This window comes from Lissotriton vulgaris, chromosome 2_2 (genome assembly GCF_964263255.1).
Source record: "Lissotriton vulgaris chromosome 2_2, aLisVul1.2, whole genome shotgun sequence".
Classification (NCBI taxonomy): Eukaryota; Metazoa; Chordata; class Amphibia; order Caudata; family Salamandridae; genus Lissotriton; species Lissotriton vulgaris.
In genome coordinates, this window is record NC_141688.1 from 326,257,473 (window position 1) to 326,278,436 (window position 20,964).

Here is a 20,964-nt window from a genome sequence, read left to right on the forward strand (position 1 = left end):
GGGTCCCGTGGACTTGTGTTTGTCAGCATGCGAACTTGCGTCTACAACGGAAAGTTACTACCCAGCTGAAGGTAACTGACGAGCGTCAGCCCCTATGAGTGCTCCCGGCGCCGCACGAGGAGCAGTGCAGCATTCCTCTTCATCCGCGGTGCCCGATCCAAGATGGCGTCCACACGTCGCCGTGGTTAGAGCGGAAGGATGCGCACCGCAGTCCGTCGTCGCTGTCTCCAGCGTCAGTGACGCCGCCGGGGCTGCCGGGAGCTGAGCAGAGATGGCCGCCGAGCCCAGCAAGACCGAGATCCAGAGCGTCTTGAAGCGGCTACGGGCGGCGCCCACCAACCGGGTGAGGAGGGAGCCCTGAGGGTGGAGGGGGGCAGGGAGCGATACCCAGGAGTGTCAGGGCTCTGCAGGGGAGGAGGAGGAGGGCCGGGGGGGGGGGGGTGTCACTACCTGGGGAGGTAGGGGGCCTGCGGGGGAGGGATGACACCTAGGAGTGACAGGGCGTGACACCCAGGAGTGACGGGGCGTGACACCCAGGAGTGACGGGGCGTGACACCCAGGAGTGACGGCGCGTGACATCCAGGAGTGACGGGGCGTGACACCCAAGAGTGACAGGGCTCTGCAGGTGCTGGGGAGAGGGCTGGGGGGAGAGAGAGGAAGGTCACTACCTGGGGAGGTAGGGGGCCTGCGGGGGAGGGGTGACAAGGGAGTGACACCCAGGAGTGACAGGGCGTGACATCCAGGAGTGACGGGGCATGACACCCAGAAGTGATAGGGCTCTGCGGGTGCAGGGGAGGAGGGCTAGAGGGACAGAGAGGAGGGTCACTATCTGGGGAAGAGAGGGCCCTGCGGGGGAGGGATGACAAGGGCGTGACACCCAGGTTTGACGGGGCGTGACACCCAGGAGTGACGGGGCGTGACACCCAAGAGTGACAGGGCTCTGCAGGTGCTGGGGAGAGGGCTGGTGAGAGAGAGGAAGGTCACTACCTGGGGAGGTTGGGGGCCTGCGGGGGAGGGGTGACAACGGAGTGACACCCAGGAGTGACGGGGCGTGACACCCAGGAGTGACGGGGATTGACACCCAGGAGTGACGGGCGTGACACCCAGGAGTGACGGGACGTGACACCCAGGAGTGACCGGGCTCTGCAGGTGCTGATGAGGATGGCTGGGGGTAGAGAGAGGAGTGTCACTACCCGGGGAGGAGGGGGACCTGCGGGGGGAGTGTTGACAGGGCGTGAAACCCAGGAGTGACAGGGCGTGACACCCAAGAGTGACGGGGCTCTGCAGGTGCTGGGGAGAGGGCTGGGGGGAGAGAGAGGAAGGTCACTAAATGGGCAGGTTGGGGGCCTGCGGGGAGGGGTGACAAGGGAGTGACACCCAGGAGTGACAGGGCGTGACACCCAGGAGTGATGGGGCGTGACACCCAAGAGTGACGGGGATTGACACCCAGGAGTGACGGGGCGTGACACCCAGGAGTGACGGGGCGTGACACCCAGGAGTGACGGGGCGTGACACCCAGGAGTGACGGGGCGTGACACCCAGGAGTGACAGGGCTCTGCAGGTGCTGATGAGGATGGCTGGGGGTAGAGAGAGGAGTGTCACTACCTGGGGAGGAGGGGGACCTGCGGGGGGAGTGTTGACAGGGTGTGAAACCCAGGAGTGACAGTGCGTGACACCCAAGAGTGACAGGGCTCTGCAGGTGCTGGGGAGAGGGCTGGGGTGAGAGAGAGGAAGGTCACTACCTGGGGAGGTAGGGGGCCTGCGGGGAGGGGTGACAAGGGAGTGACACCCAGGAGTGACAGGGCGTGACATCCAGGAGTGACGGGGCATGACACCCAGGAGTCATAGGGCTCTGCGGGTGCAGGGGAGGAGGGCTAGAGGGACAGAGAGGAGGGTCACTATCTGGGGAAGAGAGGGCCCTGCGGGGGAGGGATGACAAGGGCGTGACACCCAGGAGTGATGGGGCGTGACACCCAGGAGTGATGGGGCGTGACACCCAGGAGTGACAGGGCTCTGCGGGTGCTGGGGAGGAGGGCTAGAGGGACAGAGAGGAGGGTCACTATCTGGGGAAGAGAGGGCCCTGCGGGGGAGGGATGACAAGGGCGTGACACCCAGGAGTGACGGGGCGTGACACCCAGGAGTGACGGGGCGTGAGACCCAGGGGTGACAGGACTCTGCAGGTGCTGGGGAGAGGGCTGGGGGGAGAGAGAGGAAGGTCACTACCTGGGATGGGGTGATAGTGCGTGACACCCAGCAGTGACAGGACTCTGCAGGGGTAAGGAGAGCCTGAGGCGTCGGAGGGTCACTACCTGTGGACGAGGGGGCCTTGCGGCGGAGGGGGGCCTGGAGCGACACCTAGGAGACAGAGGGCTCTGCATGGGGTGGATGGCTGGGTGTGGGGGTGGATAGAGGAGTGACTACTTGAGGAGTAGGGGGCCCTGCAGGGGAGGGGTGACAGTGAGCAACCCACAGGAGTGACAGGGCTATGCAGGTCCAGGGAAAGAAGGGTGGGGTGGGGGATATGAGAGGAGGGTCACTACCTGGAGAGGAGGGGGCCCAGAGAAAGGGGCTGTGTGTGAGAGTAAGGGCAGTGAAGTAGTGACAGGGCTCTTTAAGAGAGCGAGAGATGGGGTCATTGCTGAGAAAGGAGTGGACACATGGTGGTACGGGTCGGGCTGTGTAGAGATGAAGGGGCAGTAAAGGAGTGCCAGGGCTCCACAGATGGAGGGCTGTTGGAGAGTAGGGTTACCACTGGGCGGGTGGGGGAGGACACAAGATAGGACGGGACTGGGGGGCGGTGTTTGGGGGTGCTGTGTGGGTGAAGAAGGGGCAGTAAATGAGTGCCAAAGCTCTATAGGTCAGGTCCGCCCCCCCGCTCCAGATATTGTGGCCTAGATTAGCTACATTTGTGGCACAAATATAAACATTTTGTGGCACTTTATTTTTCTATTTGTGTGTATTTTTATCAAATTTATGGGGAACTTGATGAAAAATGCCACCTGGGCTCACCATGTGCCCTGTGGGTGGCAGGCCCTAAACATTTTAGAGTCGTCTATAGGTTTGAGCAACTTTTCTTCACAAAGGTCCTTAAAAATTGAATGGTTAATAAAATGGATTGAATGGTTAATAAAATGTAATTGTTGTAAATAAGTAAGTTGTGAATTTTGATATAACACATATCAATTTTTGTTGTGTACACCAGATTTTAACATTTGTACAATAATTTGAAAAAGTACTTATCTAAATAGAAGTGGTTAATTGAAACTAAAAAATAATAAAAAGAATTGTGATTACAATCAACAAACATACTGTCTTATCCGTATGTTTTGACTAAATAATTGTCCTATCTAGAAATTAGCGACATTGGCATTTTTTTGTTTATTAGTAGCTTGTGGCAAGCTGTGTCGTTGGGAGCCCAGACCAAGTGGTATTGTTCGAATTGATTTACAACATTTTTTTGAATTACTTTGCATTGATCCATGTGGGTGCACACTAGTCTTGCCCCCAACTGCTTGTAGCTCCTGCCAGGACCCCTCTCCCCAACCCTAGATCAGTCAGTGGTTACTTGGCATTTTTCAAGCCACTGATAATTGCCAAAGATACGACAAGACATTTACTGAGTACAGTGATAGCAGTGTGCAGTGCATACAAAGCTGCTTCGTGTTGCACTTCACAACTGTATTTGCATTGGTCTTGCACTGCAGTGAGCGCTACGCAGGTACTCTGGACCATTGAACCCCTGAGCTGCGTTTCACTCCCCTTCTGACTGCCGCCACCATAATCTTTCTTTGCAACTGGGGTCAAGAGGCTCATCCGTCTTAATTACTTGATGAGAACTACACTGCCAGCATAGTGATGCCTAGAGTGGCTTCACATGCAGATGAGCTGTTCATTTTGTGGACTGGGATGTAAATGTAAATGTAAATGTATTTGAGCTTATATAGCGCACAGCTACCCGCAGTGGGTTTCCCGGCGCTTGCTTAGGGAACCCGTCCTGGTAATCCCCTGTGAGATAGCCCCGGCAGGGAATCCACAAGGTGAAAGCCAGGCATCCCGCCGCGAGGGGCCGTTGTGGAGATTAAGCAAGCTATTGCCCAGAGTCGCAGAGTGTGAACCCGTGAGTCGAGAAGGCACCGGAGCGAGAATTATCGAGTCCGTGGAATTTTTAGCCCAAGACCCACCGAGGCAGGGAATTGAACCCTGGTCCAGGGCCGATCTCAGCTTCCGGGTCTGCCGCCTCTAACCCCTGAGCCACACTTCTCCACTATGAGGGAATGATAGGACCAAAAGTTAGAACTTGAAGAACATGTTTGCTGTTACTGTCACAACACATTATCTTGTGGTAAATCCCACACTTATATGTGACCGAGAACCTGAAAAGTGCCTACCTTGCAGGTTAAAAAAGCTACCCCACTCGGAGGGCATGGCTGCTGGAGCCACAAGGCACAACTGCCTATCTCCCCTCCATCTGCCTGTGGTGTAGATTAGAACACAAGAAAATTGATGACCTCCCAGGTTTAATTTGGCCACTGCTGTGGAAGATAGAAGGTGCTGCAGTGAAGGCCAAGGGTCCATCTGCTGAAGACTCCTCCATGCTCTGTTCCTCGGTCCTGCTCCTTCTCAGAAGCGTGGATGCGTGCACCCAATGTGTAGGCTCCCAAGCGGACCCCGTTTCCACAGGCCTTCACTGATGGGGATACAATGGAGCAAGGTGCATAGACAGCCAGACTTGGAGCCAACAAATGAGAGCACTAGAGCAAGAGAGTACTTCAGTATCTTGTCTTTACAAATGGATGATGGTAAATGATAGCGCTTAAAGGCAGCGGAGCTTAAAAGAATGCAGCCATCTTGGAGGCCAACTCTCTGGCACCCCTGTCATTCATTATCGATTTAAATAATGTCCATTAACCTGCTCCAGGTTATGTTTTTATTTGGATCATCTCTGTAACTCAACTGCAGGATACAGTATTGGACAGATAACATGTAGACTAGAGCACTTATCTGATGTGTTCTGGGGCTGCGTTGCTGATTAGTTCACAGGTCTTTTGTCTCACTGTACCAGCTATAGTTTGCTGAGTCACATCTGTGCAGCAATATACCTTGACTTATGCGCATACGACAGGCATTGAATAATTCATCATTTGGCTTGTCTTTATATTGCTCCCACACAGCCCACTGATCTGAATCATTGTGTTTTTAAAAGTAGTTTTCTGATTTGCACACAGCCTAAGCTATTCTTTTTCTCCATGCCTTCTGTACCTGCTGAAGAGTATTATATTGGGTTGAATGAAGGGTAGAGAACCTTCACCAATTCTCCTGTTCCCAGTGACCTGGCCAAGGTCCGGTACAGTTTAAGCTTTAAGTTTTGGAAGCACTAAGCTAATATTTGCACCAAACATTTTAAGTTGCTAGGAATGAGATTAGAAAATGCTGGCCTAATCTCAGAAGGGCATGGAGCTAGAGCCTGTGCAGATATTATCAAAACGTCACTGTGTAGCTGAGGTGTGTATCCTTCAGTGTTGGACAGATCTAGTAATTGTGTAGAGCCTACCTCCTCTGTGGTTGTGTGTGTGGTGGGGTGAAGGGTTGGCATCTAAAAGTCATTGTGTAGCTTGTGTGCGTGTGGGGCAGAGATCTAATAGTTGGGTAGTTTCTTCCTCCTTTGTGGTTGTGTGTGTGGTGGGATGATGGGTTCATATCTAAGGTAGTTGTGTGTGTGATGGGGTGAAGGTTTGGTATCCAAAAGTCATTGTATAGCTGAGGTGTGCATGCTAAATTGTGAGGTAAAGAGCTAGTAATTATGTAGATTCTAACTCCTCTCTGGTTGTGTGTGATGGAGTGAAGAGCTGGTATCTAAAGTGTGTTGTGTAGCTGAGGTGTGCGTCCTGCTGTGTGGGCAGAGATGTAGTAATTGTGTGGAGCCTACCTCCTATGAAGTTGTGTGATAGGATGAACATTTAGGGCCAGATGTAGGAACCCTAATTCCTGTCGGTAACGGCCGAAATTACCGAATTTCGGCCGTTACTGACCGTTATTAGGCATTTGGGATGTAGGGGCCAGATGTAGGTGGCTCATTACCGGTCGGTAACAGACAAAATTAACGAATTTCGGCCATTACCAACCGCTAATGGGCTTTTCTTATGTAGGGGGCCGAAATGAAGGAATCGGTAATTTAAGGGATCGGTAAATTACTGATTTCTTAAATACCGATTCGGTAAATTACCGAATTCCTAATGTAGGGAGCACTTAAATGAATGCTTATCCCATGTTAGGATTCGTTATTTACCAGCAACTACAAGTTGGTGGTAAATAACGGGGAAAAAAAAGCAATTTAATGCAAATTGCTTCAGTGCCATGTTGCAGACATACAGGGCATGTATGTCTGCAACATGTGCACTCATAAACAATTGAGGGGTGCAACACCCTTCAATGTTTTCCCCCTTTTTACTGAATCGGTATTTACTGATTCGGTAAATACAGAACCGATGTTGTTTTTTTTTTTTTTTTTTGCTACATAGCATTTACCGATTCGTAAATACTGAATCGGTAAAATTCGGTATTTACGAATCGGTAAATACTATTTACCTACATGAGGCCCAAGGTGGCCACATATCAGATTCGGTAATTTACCGAATCAGTATTTAAGAATTTGGTAAATTACCGAATCTGAAATGTAGGAAGCACTCAAGTGAGTGCTTTTGACCTGTAAGGATTCGTTATTTACCACCAACTATAAGTTGGTGGTAAATAACGAATACCTTTTGAAAATGCAAATCTGTGCATTTTCAACTGTGCCATGTGGCAGACATACATGCCCTTAGGGCATGTATGTGTGCTACATCTGCACACAAGCACGATTCAGGGGTGCAACAGGGTGTCAAAGTGACACCCTGGCACCCTTGAATGTTTCCCCCATTTTACTGAATTGGTATTTACAGATTCGGTAATTGCTATTTATTCCTATGGGTCTCCAGGCCCATAGGAATGAATGTCAATTACCAAATCGGTAAATGCCGATTCGGTAAATACTGAATCTTACAGATTCAGTAATTTTTACCGAAAATTTATCTACATCCCATTTACCTATTCTTAAATACCGAATCGGTAAAATTCGGTATTTAGGAATAGGTAAATTGGGATTCCCTACATCTGGCCCTAAGTATCTAAACGTGATTGTGTAGCTGAGGTGTGCCTGCTGCAGTGTGGGATAAAGATCTAGTAATTGAGTCTACCTCCTCTCTGGTTGTGTGTGGTGGGGTGAAGGAATGGTTTCTAAAAGTCTTTGTGTAGCTGAGGTGTGCATGCGTTTTTGAAAATTTGTATTATAAAGTAAGGAATTGTGTACCTTTAGTACTTCAGTATAATATATGGGGGTTTAGCATGTTTCAAATGGTCATTAGCACCCTTGGCAGAATGAGCATAGGCAATGCTTTTTTTTTCTTTGCTCTTCCATGATACAGCTCCATAGGATTTGTGGAAGAAAACAATGACGTCATCATGGCTTATTGCTGTAAATTTGTAGCATACCCCTTTGTGCTACACCGTTAGGTCCGTTAACAGGGTTTTTTGCTTCCTCTTCAGGCCTGCTTCGACTGTAATGCCAAGAACCCCAGCTGGGCAAGTATTCCCTATGGAGTTTTCTTGTGCATCGACTGTTCCGGGATCCACCGCTCTCTTGGTGTCCATCTCAGCTTCATCAGGTTTGTGAGCAGGGAACAAGGCCTCTCGTCCTTGGTTCGTCAATGTTAATGTCAAAATCAGATCTTGGTGGTGGAGAAAAAGGCGCTCCATTGTTTGTTGTGTGCAGGGAAGGGGTGGGCTCCACTAGCATAAGTCATGTTTGAGGCAGAGAAAGGGAGACTTCCTCATAACATTCATTATTGGTGTCTGAGATAGAGTGCTCCTGCCAACACGTATTGGTGCATATTGGCAGAAGAAAAGTGAGCCATTCCCCACCATCATTTGATGCTGGCAGCCAGGAGGGGATGGTTCTGCATATAGTTCAATATGGGTGTCGGATATGGGGCGCTCCCACCGCATTGTTGGATATTGGCAGCTACAAATGGGTTGCTAACGAGCATCATTGGATACTGGCGGCAAGGAAGAGATTGCGCTCCACATCCTTCAGTCTCTGTGGCAGAGAAGGGGCCTCTCCCCTTGTATCATTAGATATTGCCTCATAGGCGTTGATTTCCCCATATTATCCATATTCAGTCATAGAGAAGGAGGCGTTCCCTCTGCCATTGGGCATCAAATAAAGTGGCGCTTCCCTGGCAGCATGGAAGAGCTTGCTTTCCTGGCATATGAAACAGTGGCCATTAAATATAGGATCTCGGAGAGTGCTGTGACTTGAGGCTCACCGGTGCTCCTATAGTTCATTGGCTGATAGACGTGTGCTCATGGTTCCGGAGTCTTGGGAAAGACCAATCCTTTGTAGAGCGTCAATAGCCACTGTAGCTGCGACGGCTGATGGTGCTCGAGGCTTCTACAGTCCATAGGTTGTAAACAACCAGTGGAGCCTCAGCCTCAGCAACCGTGCCGTAAACATCTCCTTTAGCTGTGAAAGCACCAGTGGCATCTATAAATGGCCACCTGAGGAAGCGCCTGTTTGCTTCTGTTGCCACCACTGCAGAGAAAGCACTAGGAGCTTCTAGAGCTGCACTGCATCAGCCGGATGTATGAGCTGCTGACTGCATGTGTGCTGGCCTACTTTCTAATATGGCAGCAACATGCAGGCCTCACTTAACAAAGAGGGTGAAATGATGAGGTTAGAAGATGTAAGACCGTTCTGCTTGTTTATGATAACCCTCTTTGGTTCCGATTGTTTCCTGCTGTCATTTTGTTGAGCCCACCTCCCACCCCCAGGCTTTCTAATGCTGGATGTGAGGCGCACCCACTTGTATCCCTCTGTAATCCTTTGCCTTTCTCACCCATGACTCTGGCTCCTTTTGCTTCCCGCCCCAGGTCGACGGAGCTCGATTCCAACTGGAGCTGGTTTCAGCTGCGATGTATGCAGGTTGGAGGCAATGCCAATGCGGTAAGAAAGCACTGCCATTGTGCTAGGGCATGGGTAATCGCACTTTCCCAGGTGCTATACGTATGGTCTGTGTTGTGCCCGAGGGACGTATTCATGCCAACAGGGTGGCAGTGGGGCTTTGTGGTGGAGAGGAGACTGTAAGCGGAAGTGAAGCATGTACACGGTACCAGCCTCTTAGTTCACTTTTGTCATTGTTGACTGAGTGGGAGAAGGCATTACCGTTTTCACATCCATTTTTGAGAACTAACACTTAAAATAAAACAAGCATTAGAAATGCAATAGGTCTCGCAGCATTAGAGTTAGTGCTTTTAGAATTGTTAATGGTTTTTTTTGTAAATCTTTAGCATGAGGGTGAGGGTGGGTGAGGGTGGGTGAGGGTGGGTGAGTGAGTGTGAGTGAGGGTGTGTGGGTGAGTGTGGGTGAGTGTGGGTGAGTGTGGGTGAGTGTGGGTGAGTGTGGGTGAGTGTGGGTGAGTGTGGGTGAGTGTGGGTGAGTGTGGGTGAGGGGTTGAGGGTGAGGGGTTGAGGGTGAGGGGTTGAGGGTGAGGGGTTGAGGGTGAGGGGTTGAGGGTGAGGGGTTGAGGGTGAGTGAGGGTGAGGGTGAATGAGGGTGAGGGGTTGAGGGGTTGGGGGTGAGTGAGGGTGAGGGGTTGAAGGTGAGTGAGGGTGAAGGTGAGTGAGGGTGAGTGTGGGTGAGTGTGGGTGAGTGTGGGTGAGTGTGGGTGAGGGATTGAGGGTGAGGGGTTGAGGGTGGGTGAGGGGTTGAGGGTGGGTGAGGGTGAGTGAGGGTGAGTGAGGGTGAGGGGTTGAGGGTGAGGGGTTGAGGGTGAGTGGGGTGAGTGAGGGTGAGGGGTTGAGGGTGAGTGAGGGTGAGGGGTTGAGGGTGAGTGAGGATGAGGGGTTGAGGGTGGGTGAGGGTGAGTGTGAGTGAGGGTGAGGGTGAGTGAAGGTGGGTGAGGGTGAGGGGTTGAGGGTGATTGAGGTGATTGTGCCCAGACGTGCGAAGATGACGCAAGCACGCACTGCGGATGACGGTAGGATAATCAGTGCAGTTAAAAACTCCTGGGATCCAAATCCGGTTCAGGAGGAGTGGGTTCAAGGGCTCTAACCCAGTTTACAGTTTGGTCAACATCTCTAAACGTGTTTATGGGTAGGTTCAAGCTCTCTAAACCGGCATACCTGTATGGTGGCCACAGCACCCCCTAGGATCACAGTGTTTCTTACATCAGACTTTGTGCGGCAAAAGACCCATTGCATTCTGGGAGTGTTGTTTAGTATGCTGCAATTTAACCAATCAAGCTACCACGCCTGGCAAAAGTGACCTGTAATTGTGAAGCCCAGGACTGGAACCGCGTCCATGATTATTTGTAGTGAAATGACCGTATATTCAAAGTTAAGGATGCAAGTGGGGCACGGCCCAGACTTCAGAAGTCGATCACCCCCTCCCCTCCTCTCCCACGTCCATCACACACAAAGAACAGCTGTATAACGAATGTCCTTCCTCTCTGAGGTCAGAGGCCTCCAAGACAAGAATCTATAATCGGCTCACAAGTAAAGGCCTGGGGTGAGCTCATAGGATGTATATCAGCCATGCATCCGGTCAGCTGTGCCAACATCCTGCAGTCGTGGGAGGGGGTTCAAGGAATAAAGAACTAGGAATGACAGCTTCCTCCCCAGCCACCGCATTCAGTGCCCCCTCCCACCCCACCAAGCAGAAGAGGAAGCATAACCTGTAAGTCCACAGGCACAGAAATGGCGAGTCATACAGGATCAGCAACAAATCACCGTGACAATTCAGAAGGGTGCAGGGACAAATCATGTACTTGCAGAACTCAGTGACAATTCATACAGATGCAGTGGCAAATCATACCAGTCGACCTCACAGGGACAATTTATACAGGTGCAGTGGCACTGGCAAATCATACCAGCGGACCTCACAGGGACAATTCATACAGATGCAGTGGCAAATCATACCAGCCGACCTCACAGGGACAATTTATACAGATGCAGTGGCAAATCATACCAGCCGACCTCAGAGGGACAATTCATACAGGTGCAGTGGCAAATCACATACTTGCCGAACACAGTGACAATTCATACAGGCTCAGCAACACATCATATCCCATAACTCATACGGACAAATCTTGTACTTGAAAAACTTGCAGTAACAAGTCACAGGGCAGGAGGGGGCTCCATGAACAGAGAATGTATTTGATCATCCTGTGAGAGAGACAGTGGCTGCACACCTTTACTAGGAAATATCCATGTGATATTTGTATAATCAGAACCTAGACGAGAGGCGAAAGAGCCTTGTAGAGGGCCAAAGAGAGTCAACAAGTTACTGGAGGGCATCACTGGGTGCTGAGAGTGGAGACGGGTTGTTACTTTGCCCTGAAGTAGTGTTCTTCGCAGAGGTGTGTCCTTCGCTCTTTCCTAAATTGAAGAATTGTACGGACAGTCCTGAAGGACATGGGGATTTTGTTTCAGGTCCTGCCTGGGTGTGAAGGAGGAGAAGTGTAGCGCTGAGAGCCACTGGAGGTGGTGAGCTCGTCAACCAGCTAGGCAAGGGTGCTCACCGTGATGGCTTCTTTGATGATGCAGCTGGTTTAGAAGATGGTGCAGGCTGGCATGGGGTGCGTGTGAAGTTCCATGGAAGAGGGTGGTTGGGGAGATAATGCACCATATTTCTTCAAGTCCTTGATGAGGAGGGCTACAGCATGTAGGGAAGGGGAGGGTGACCAGTATGGAGGTTATCAAGCATGTGCATTGCCACCATGTCCCACTGACACATGGGTAAAGAGATGTGCGTAGAACTATTTGTAATAAGTTCATGTGCGGGAGCCATGAAGGACAGCACTGTCTGCAGAGCTCACAGTAACACAAGTCACACAGACACGGGAGAGAGAGGCAGGTCCATGCTGTAGGCCGGGCCTCACACCTTGGCAGGGACACTTGTGGAGCGAGAGCAGAGCTAGGAATAAACCACAGAACCACAGGCGAAGTTTGCCAGAAATCCATGCAGGTGAGCTAGCACAGCTCAGACGGCCACATAAGCTCAGTCTGTGCCCGTGAGGGGGGTAGGGTGTTTACAACCTCAGCTCGGTTTGGCTGGGAAGTGGTTGCGTGTATCAGTGAACTCCGTCTGTGAGTGCACTTACTGCATCAGCTCCTGCTTTATCTGGGGGGTGGGGGAGGGTGCCACATGAGCTCCAATTGACAAGAAAAAAGGGCCAGCCTCAATCTGTACCGAGGAGATGTCGGGCTGCCTCAGTCTATGCTGGAGAGGACACGATGCAATGTGTTGGAGGGCTCATTCTCGGTCTAGGGCAGGGGCTGGGCTGAGGGTGCTCCCAGGGCGCCTTGGTCTGTCGAGGATCACCTCCCTCGTTCTGGTCCGGCTGGAGGGGCTCCGTTCACAGGGAGGAGGAAGTGAACGTCCTGCTGGGGTGGGTTCATAAAAGGAGATCAAAGTCCATGGCAGACCCAGGGATACATTTACTCAGCCTCGGGGCAGCTGTGCTACCAGAGTGAAGGCAGGAAGGGGCACACAGGGGTAGGGTGGAGCGGGACTGCGCATGTGCCTACTCACAGCGGAGAGTACTCATCAATGCAAAAGAGAAAAGAAGCATGGGCAAAACCAAGAGGCCTAGCCTTTGAGACAGACTTGCTCTGTCAACGTCTTGTATTCATTTGTTTGTGATGTACGGCATTGACAAAAATGCACGCTGCGATTTTAATTTTTTATTTTAAGATTTACAGATCTGAGATAGATCTGTAAATAACAAAAAAAAGTATAAATTGGAGTAACGCAAAGGCGTTTTTATTTATAAATTGGAAGGATTAGCAGTAATTTGGTATCTAATCCTCCTTAAAAAAAAATATAGTACTGTATGGGGAGATGAGTAACTGAGGAGCGGATCAGCTAGCAGGGGGAGGGGAGGAAGAGTAAAGCAGCACACATGGGAGGAAGCAAAAAGGAGGGTGGAGGAAACACACACGAGGGAGAGAACACAGGGCGAACAGATAAACACCCAGGTGAGATGGACGCCGCTTGGGGGAAAGAAGTACACAGGCGACAGAGAGCAACAAGAGAGAGGAGCACACGGATGCAAAAACCCAACATTGAGCACGGGGGTAGAGAAGACCACGAGGGAGACCACTAAAAACACATACACTCTCTTAGGATACCCGAGCAAAAAAGAAAAAAGTTCTCTAAGTGAGCAGTGGAAGGACACAAGTATGGAGGCTTTGCACCAGGGGAGGGGACAAACATGAGAAGGAGAACGCAAGCCATCGAATAACAAGCGAACGTACCTGAATCGAGATGAAGATTGTCACCACTTCTGCCACCAACATGAAGTCAGACTCCCCAAGAAACAGGAAGAAGAAAGTAGTCGCAAACGTGATTCTGATGATCCATTAGAAAAGGCTTGTAGTAGGAGCAATGAGGGGGAGGAGAAATGCGCTGGGGTCAGGCGGGGGAGGGCGGGTTTGGAATGACGAGCTCGCGAGGCGGTGTTGGCGGGGAGGGGGCGGAGCGGGAGAGAGGGTGTGTGTGAAACGAGACGGAGGGGAGAGAGGGGAGGGGGAGGAGAAATGCGGCAGGCAGGCAGGGGAGGAGAGGAGGGGGGAGGAGAAATGCGACACGGCGGGAAGGGGAGGGGGCGGAACGGGGGCGGAGAGGGGAGAGAGAGAGTAGGCAAGGGTAAACAAACACGGACGTGCACGCGCCCGTGACTTTTAAGGTCAATGCGCATGCGCATAAGCTTAATGCGCATGCGCATTGACCTTAAAAGTCACGGGCACTGCAAGGAATCGCCACGATTCCTTGCAGTTAGATAAAGAGTGGATGAGCCCCTATAGTCTCGCTTGCTCGATGCGCATGCGCATCGACAGGCGAGACCTAAAAAATACTTCTCAATTCACTGATGTAAGTGGATGGACGAAGGTGAAACGCTTCTACATGTTAATGAAATAAACCGTTTTCACTTTTGAAGAGACTCATTCATATTTTTACACGTTTGTTGCAAGATGTCTTGAATTAATATGGTCCTAAAATTAGGTGGTGCAGGGCCTTGTTTGCTTCTTTTCTTTTACTTGAGTTGGAGCTTAATTAAAGGCTTGCCCCTTCGTTCAACATCTTACTGCGCGTTAGTGCTCTCTGAAGTAAACAGTAGCCCAGTGCTGTCCTTATTCAGGAGGCTGCATGTGAAGGTCAGGAGGGCCCCTGCCTTACTCTGAGCATCACTGGGCTAATGTATGTAGGACTTTGGGGGGCAGCAGGTGGAGTTCACAGAAGTGTCTTCATATCACCTTGTGTTTAAGGAGGAAATGCTTTCTTTGTTTGTCTTCCTCTCTTCCTTTCCCTTATTCTCTTTGCTCCTTTATTGCTTAGTCACTTTTTCTTCTTTATTTATGCTTTCCTGTTCTCGTCTCATTATTTGTCCTCTCCTCCTTGCTTTCTTTCTGTGTCTTCTTACTGGCTTACCTTGTTTTCGCACCTTGTTTTCTTTCCATCTCCCCTTTGGTTCTTTCCTTTTCTCCTGTACTTTATTCATTTCTCTTTGTCTCTACTTTTTCCATTTTCTCTACCTCTTTATTATCTTTACCCTTGCTTCTCTCCTTTTTCAAAGTCTTTTCCATTCGCTTATCTCCTTCGTTCATACTTTCCTTCTTTTTCTCCTTCCTTCTTTCTCTTGCTTTTCTCCTTGCGTCCTACAGTGCTGCTTTAATTTTTTGCATTCCTCTTTTTGTTCCTACTTCCCTTTCCTCCTCTCCTTTTTGCTTCCTTCTACTCCTTCCCTCCCCTAATGTAGATCTATATGGTCCATATAGTAGTCTGTAGCTCAGGGTGGTTTTAATTTATCAGGAGTAGCTCACACGACTGAAAAGGTAGTTGACTCCTGCTTTAATTGCTGTTGGAACAAATGTCCTCAAGCTGGCTTAGAAAAGATGTGCCTCCCTGGCCGTTTTTTGCCAGCCCAGTTTTTCCTTCAGTAAACTGTGTCTAGGAGTTCACAGGCGCTGCACCACATTTTAAGTGGGTGTTTGCCAGCACACCCAGGCTCTGCTGACACAGGAAACACAGAATATTCCCCAAATCTGAATGAGGACAATTGCAGCTTTCTTATCCTAAGTGACTGGCACTGGTGTCGGCAAGAATATAGTACATGGATATTGGACTTTTTATCTGCACTCCTGCAGACATGTATATTAATCATTACTTCAAAACTGGACAATAAAAAGGCTGGTAGTAATTGGAATTCGAACCCCGCCATACTTATGAGAACCATCAAGTTGAGCAATCCCAGGGAGATGATGGACAGAGCGCTGAAACTTTTCAGACACTCACCCCCAGTCACAGACCCAGGTTGAATTCATCATCGTTCTGGAGGGTGGCATAATAGGGGGTATACCCACCTAAGTGAAGAGACCCATTGGTCCCAACCGTTTTACCTACCTGTAATGTTCCTAAATCTACTATTTAGGGGCAACCCTGAACCTTGCTTCCTCAGCCAAGTACCTGCAAGAAGAAAAGAAGGACTGATCAGCCGTACCAAAGCTAACGAGGAGGACACCCACTGACTTGGCCCCAGGCCTTCCGGCCTGTTCCCACCTCGAACCGGTTCCAGTGACATCCCGGTGTGCCCTGCAGCCAGCAACCTCGACAACCCCAGAGAACCTGCCTGCCTTCAATCCCAAAGACTGTCTCCTGTGAACAACAGATTTGTTCAAACAACAGACTCCAGTTCCGCTAGACTCTGTACCTGATGCACATGGCCCGAGTTTGAGTGGCCAAACACCAAGAGGATGTCCTTCCCGATGATCCTTCCCTGAGATCCGGTGACCCCTTACCTGCCGCAAGCCTCCTGCCGACGCCTGCAGCTTCAAACCGGAAGGCCACCCCTAACCGCGACAAGGTGATGGAAAGAAGATCCAACCCTAAAAGGCACCTCTGCACCTGACGCCTCACTGCCTTGGGTGGCCCAACCGACGGTGCCTAACCAACTCCCAAGATCCCAACTTACCTCTCCATGTGGTGGTCGCACCCAGAAGATTTTCGTCCCCGAGCCTGCAGTGCCTTTGTAAACCAGACTCAGCATTAAACGCTACAGGGCTTCCAATGCAAAACATCACTCTGCACCCAGCCACCACAGTGGTGCTGAGGGTCCATCTTTTGTGATGGCCTAAACCCCCATTTGCCCTGAGCTTAAGTCCAGGAGCTTTGCTCCCACAACCTAGTGGCCTGCTTGCCAGCAGCCACCAACCGGAGGCCCCAATGCCCAATTGGATAACATTGGGCCTCAGCACTTTGCACTCGGCCGCCCTAGTGCCGCTGAGGGTGTAACAAAAGTAAATCCTTGACCCTGGAGTCTAACCCCAGAATACCAACTCCCTCAACAAAGTACCTTTGAACCGATAATACTATTTTCCTTCATAGGATAGCATTGACTGATGTTTCTGTGAAAAGGTTTGAACTGTGGAGTTGGAAAACCTAAAGAAATTCTTTGAAATTGTACAAACTAACAAAGACGCTTTTACCTACCTGTTTACAGGAAATGTCCCAGTGCAGTATCCAGGCATACTTCACTGTGTAGGGATGGTAATCTCAAAAGTAACTTACCTGTATTTTTTACTACAAATCCTATACAAAGTATATGTACAGTATCCTGAAAAGCATTGCCTTATCAGTAACATTACTGTAACCAAATCAAAGTGCATTTACAATTGCAATTCAAACTATTTACAAACTGCATTACTATTGTAAAGTAGTTATTGCTTACCTGTGCCAGGCTTGCTTGGTTCTAGAAAATAAAACCACTATAAGAATATTTTTATACAAAAACAATTGGTCTGGAGTTCAGTCTTTGAGTGTGTGAATTCATTTTCTGATTGAGTGTACAACAAATGCTTAATACTACCCTCTGATAAAGCCTTACTGCTTGTCCACACTACCACAAATAGTGAGGTGCTATCTACCTTAGCTCTGCCTACCTTTGGAGTTCCACTGGACTCTGTGCACACTACACCTCAATTTGGTGTTGTATATTCAGAGCCAGCTTCCTAAACCCCCTGAAAATCTACCCCCCCCCTCTTAGTGTGCTGGCTGACTGGCATAATGTTGCCTGCCACCACAGCCTTGTTTCTGACCCCCTGCAGGTGAGAGCCTGCGCTCTCTGAGGCCAGAATCGATTCCTGCTCCGGTGGAAAGTGTTCATTACGCCTCGAGCAGGATGGCTGGTAAATCTGCATACCAAGGCTAGGTACTTCAAAGTCCCTGCTGTCTTTGATATGTGACCCCGCTTCCCCCAGACCTGATAGACGCCAACCCCTACCCTGAGGCCCATTTGGCACCAGGACCTGCGAATAATTAGCTATGCCAGGTGGCGTGATGCACTCAGGCCAGTCACACTCCTAAGGTGGGCTGCCCAATGTGCCCAATGAAAGCAGGATTGCACCATCGTAACTCTGGTGGATTTAGAAACTCTGGGGCATGGTTAGGCCCCCTCCCACAGGAAGTGGTCATATTGGGGGCAGGGGGGAGGGAGGGTAGTGACCCCAAGGGTCAGTAGCCCATTGGCTACTACCCAACACTCCCCGACTGAAGAAAGAAGAGCTGAGAACTTCAGACTTCTGGTGGACTTGGGTACCAAACTCTGCCTGCCTACTCTTGACCATCGCAACAGCTAGACTCGTCCTGCGGCTCTGGGTCCTCCAAAAGCCTCAGAGGGATTCCAGCACTTAGCCAAGCCATCAGCATCTCCCTTGACGTGGGAGCCACCTGCCTGCAGGCACTAACCACAACGTCTGGTTCACTGCTCTGCTGTTCACTGGGTCCACCGACGCAGCAGCTAACTAGGTTACCGTGCTCCAGGAGGTCGGATCCATTCCCTAACCAAGGGTGAAGACGCCAGAACCAACCAGAGCCTCCCTGCACCTATACCTGGGGTACCTAGCTCCTTGCAGTAAGCAAAGCTTGGTTGAGTCCAAACTGGACTCGTGGCCCAGTTGACTAACTCCTGCACCTGTGCTCCCCGGCCTGGGTCCCCTGCCCCTCACAAACAGAGCCCCCGTTGGAAAATCCCGGACTTGTCCCCCTCTGCTGCCTTGTTTCTATGCGGCCCCCCCTCTTAACCTACGGTGTAGAAAGCAAGGCTAGCAATCTGTCCAGCACCTCTGCACCCATACACCCCTGGGCAGGTTAATCTGAACTGCTGGTGGTACTTTGGACCTTGGTCTCCTAGCACTTAAAACCTAAGGGGGCCCGAGATACAATTGCAAGTACTTGTATGCAGTATATGCCTTTTCCCCATAGGACAGCATTACCGCATAAAAATGCATTTGTGCTACAATTTTACCTACCCATAAAAATTGCTATTCTAAAAAATACTGACCAAATTGTGAAGTTATTGGTGTTAAAATATATTAAAAAAATACTTGTAATTTTTCTAAATTGGTCTAGAGTATCTTTTTAAGTGTGTCTCATTTATTGACTCTGTGTTCAACAAATGTATAGCGCTACCTTCTGATAAGCCTAAACTGCTCGCCCACACTACCAAAAAAGAGGGCATTTGGGATTATTAATTTAAGCCCTGTACGCTAATAAGGATCGTCTAGACTTTTTTCATAGTATAACTCTTTTTGGTAAACTACATACAAAGCAGCTTCCTACAAATCTGGTTTAATGGAAGGATCAATTCTATACCTTGGAGTAATGTCTTTGATGGTCCCAAATGGGAGTTAGCTCAATGTGTGGTGGCCAGTGAAACTCATTGTTTGCCAGTGAATGACCAGTCTTGGTACAGTGACGACAGCAATTTTGTGTGTTCTCTATCAAAACATTTTAAACACCATAGGAGCAAGCTCTTTTTTAATACTAAGCACTCTGCCTGATTGGGCTACCACAGCCTTTTCTAGAGCTGTCTTATCAATGTTAAAGAGGAAGGATTTTACCTGGCAAAAAGGTTTATTTTTCCATGTTTAGTTGGCAGTTTTAACCTTGGTTAATTTAGAAAAATACGATGTGTCTGTGCACCTTGATATATGTACATATGAAAACGAACTTCATATCCGTTGTTGAATTCACCCGATATGACCTCTCCGTCAACCCCCAGTCAGAAATGCTTAGTCAGGCAGGTCCTGTAGCAACTAAATGACAGATAACCGGCAGGGGTGGGAGGTAGTGGGAGGGAGAGACACGTAACCCTTAGACAAACTTGGTACACCACAATGGTCTTGGGAGATTGACCCAAATAAAACATGTTTGGCCGGAGAGCACGCATTCCCAAAAACACCATAAATTCAGATGCCACACTAAGTTAGGAACAGCCAGTCAGAACACAGCATGCACATTACACGCTGCGATCATGAGCTCCCCGGGTACCTATTGGCACTGCATTGTGTCTGCGCAACGTCGAGCCCACCTGCATTTCATTTCAGGCACCCCAATATATAGCCCCCTGACTAGGTTCAAGTTTCTGTCGCCGAAGGAATGCATAAACCTTAATGAGGGCTGAAACCAATGTGCTTTGAGATAGTTTTCAGACACTAACTGTTGCCCGATCACCTGGCCTCTGCATTTGATTAAGCTAACTGTTCCTGTTTTAATAATAAATAATAGGGACATTTATAAAGCGCTGAGTTACGCGCACCGGCGTGTCCACGCGCTAAAAGTGGGAGAGACAGCGTACAGGGAGCACAGAAACTGAGCAGACAGTTATTTGGTGTAAAGGAATGTTGCCAAAAGTCTCTTGTCTTTCAATGTTTCACTGTAAAATCCTATTTGAACAGTATTGTAATATGTGCTGCAGTCCACTAATGACCTATTAGGGACTTACAAGTCGGCTATTAGCCCATTGTACACATGCTTTTGGGGTCCGATCACATGCACAGGGGTTCGGACACAAGGGTTCATCCAGTGCACCAGAGTCTCGAAAAACCAGCAGCATCAGTCCAAAAACAAAGGGGTGATCATAGGATGGAGCTATTGTTGTTATAAGGATTAAATGGTTATTGTATGAAATCAAAACCGAAGGGGAGGATGGACGGAGTGTTGAACATTGCAAGCACTCGTAGGTCAAATAATTTATTCGATTTTCACCAAGTAAAAAATCATAAAAGCAGTACATAGTAAACAAATTGCACATTATAGATACACACAATAAATAGTTATAAAAACATTAAATCCAAGTATGGTGATAAATCGATAATTTCTAAATTCATAGTAGATTCCGTGATTTTACGACGCTTTTTATAAACATCGACATAGAACTAATACGTAGGGGGTTTCCTAATTGTTGGAGATGTAAATAAGCTGGCCTACATTGCCTCCAAGCCCCATCTCTAAGATAAGATTTCAACCATCTCGCCCGTTCTTTTTTATACAGTTTGCAAAATAGTACCAAATGGAAGGTAGACTGGATAGATATGTTGTCGCATGGGCATGGGGCCAGAGTTCTGTTCCAGTCATTTTTCTCCGGATATGTGACCAGGCGGTGAAATATATTGAACCTGAATCTGGTCAGGACAAAGCGCTCGAATCCCAAAGTGATCAGAGTTAGATAGGGTTGCATATTGAAGGTAATCAGCAGCGGCTGATGTTCGAGAACAGTTCTTTTGCTGACTTCATTCCCAAGCCTTAAGGTATTAAAATGTTCCATACACAGGTTTTTTAAGGCTTTTTTAGGAATTTTCCCAATTGATTCAGGTTTATCATACCATTCTGGCTTGTCAATGTCCGTCAGGGCTTTCCTCACATACTCGAGCCATTTGATTCTTTTTGCGTTGGCTAATTTCTTAACATCCAGGATAATTTCTCGATTGAGAGCCAGTTCTTGCGTTGCCCAAATTCTCCTCCAGAGTAGGATTGGCTGGATTTTAATCAGATCTGTCAAATAGTCCATGCCTAGTTCTACATGGCAATTATAA

The 20,964-nt window shown here is 49.2% G+C and overlaps 1 protein-coding gene across 1 annotated transcript in view; it reads left to right on the forward strand.

Annotated features, from left to right (window-relative positions):
• The first annotated feature begins 229 nt into the window (after positions 1–229).
• ARFGAP2 (ARF GTPase activating protein 2) overlaps positions 230–20,964 on the forward strand; it is a 182,600-nt gene continuing 161,865 nt past the window's right edge. Inside the window, exons 1-3 of the mRNA XM_086959722.1 lie at positions 230–343; positions 7,582–7,700; positions 8,965–9,037. Of these exons, the coding sequence (XP_086815848.1) occupies positions 272–343; positions 7,582–7,700; positions 8,965–9,037 (264 nt within the window). The 5' untranslated portion in view covers positions 230–271. The remainder of the gene's footprint in view (positions 344–7,581; positions 7,701–8,964; positions 9,038–20,964) is intronic.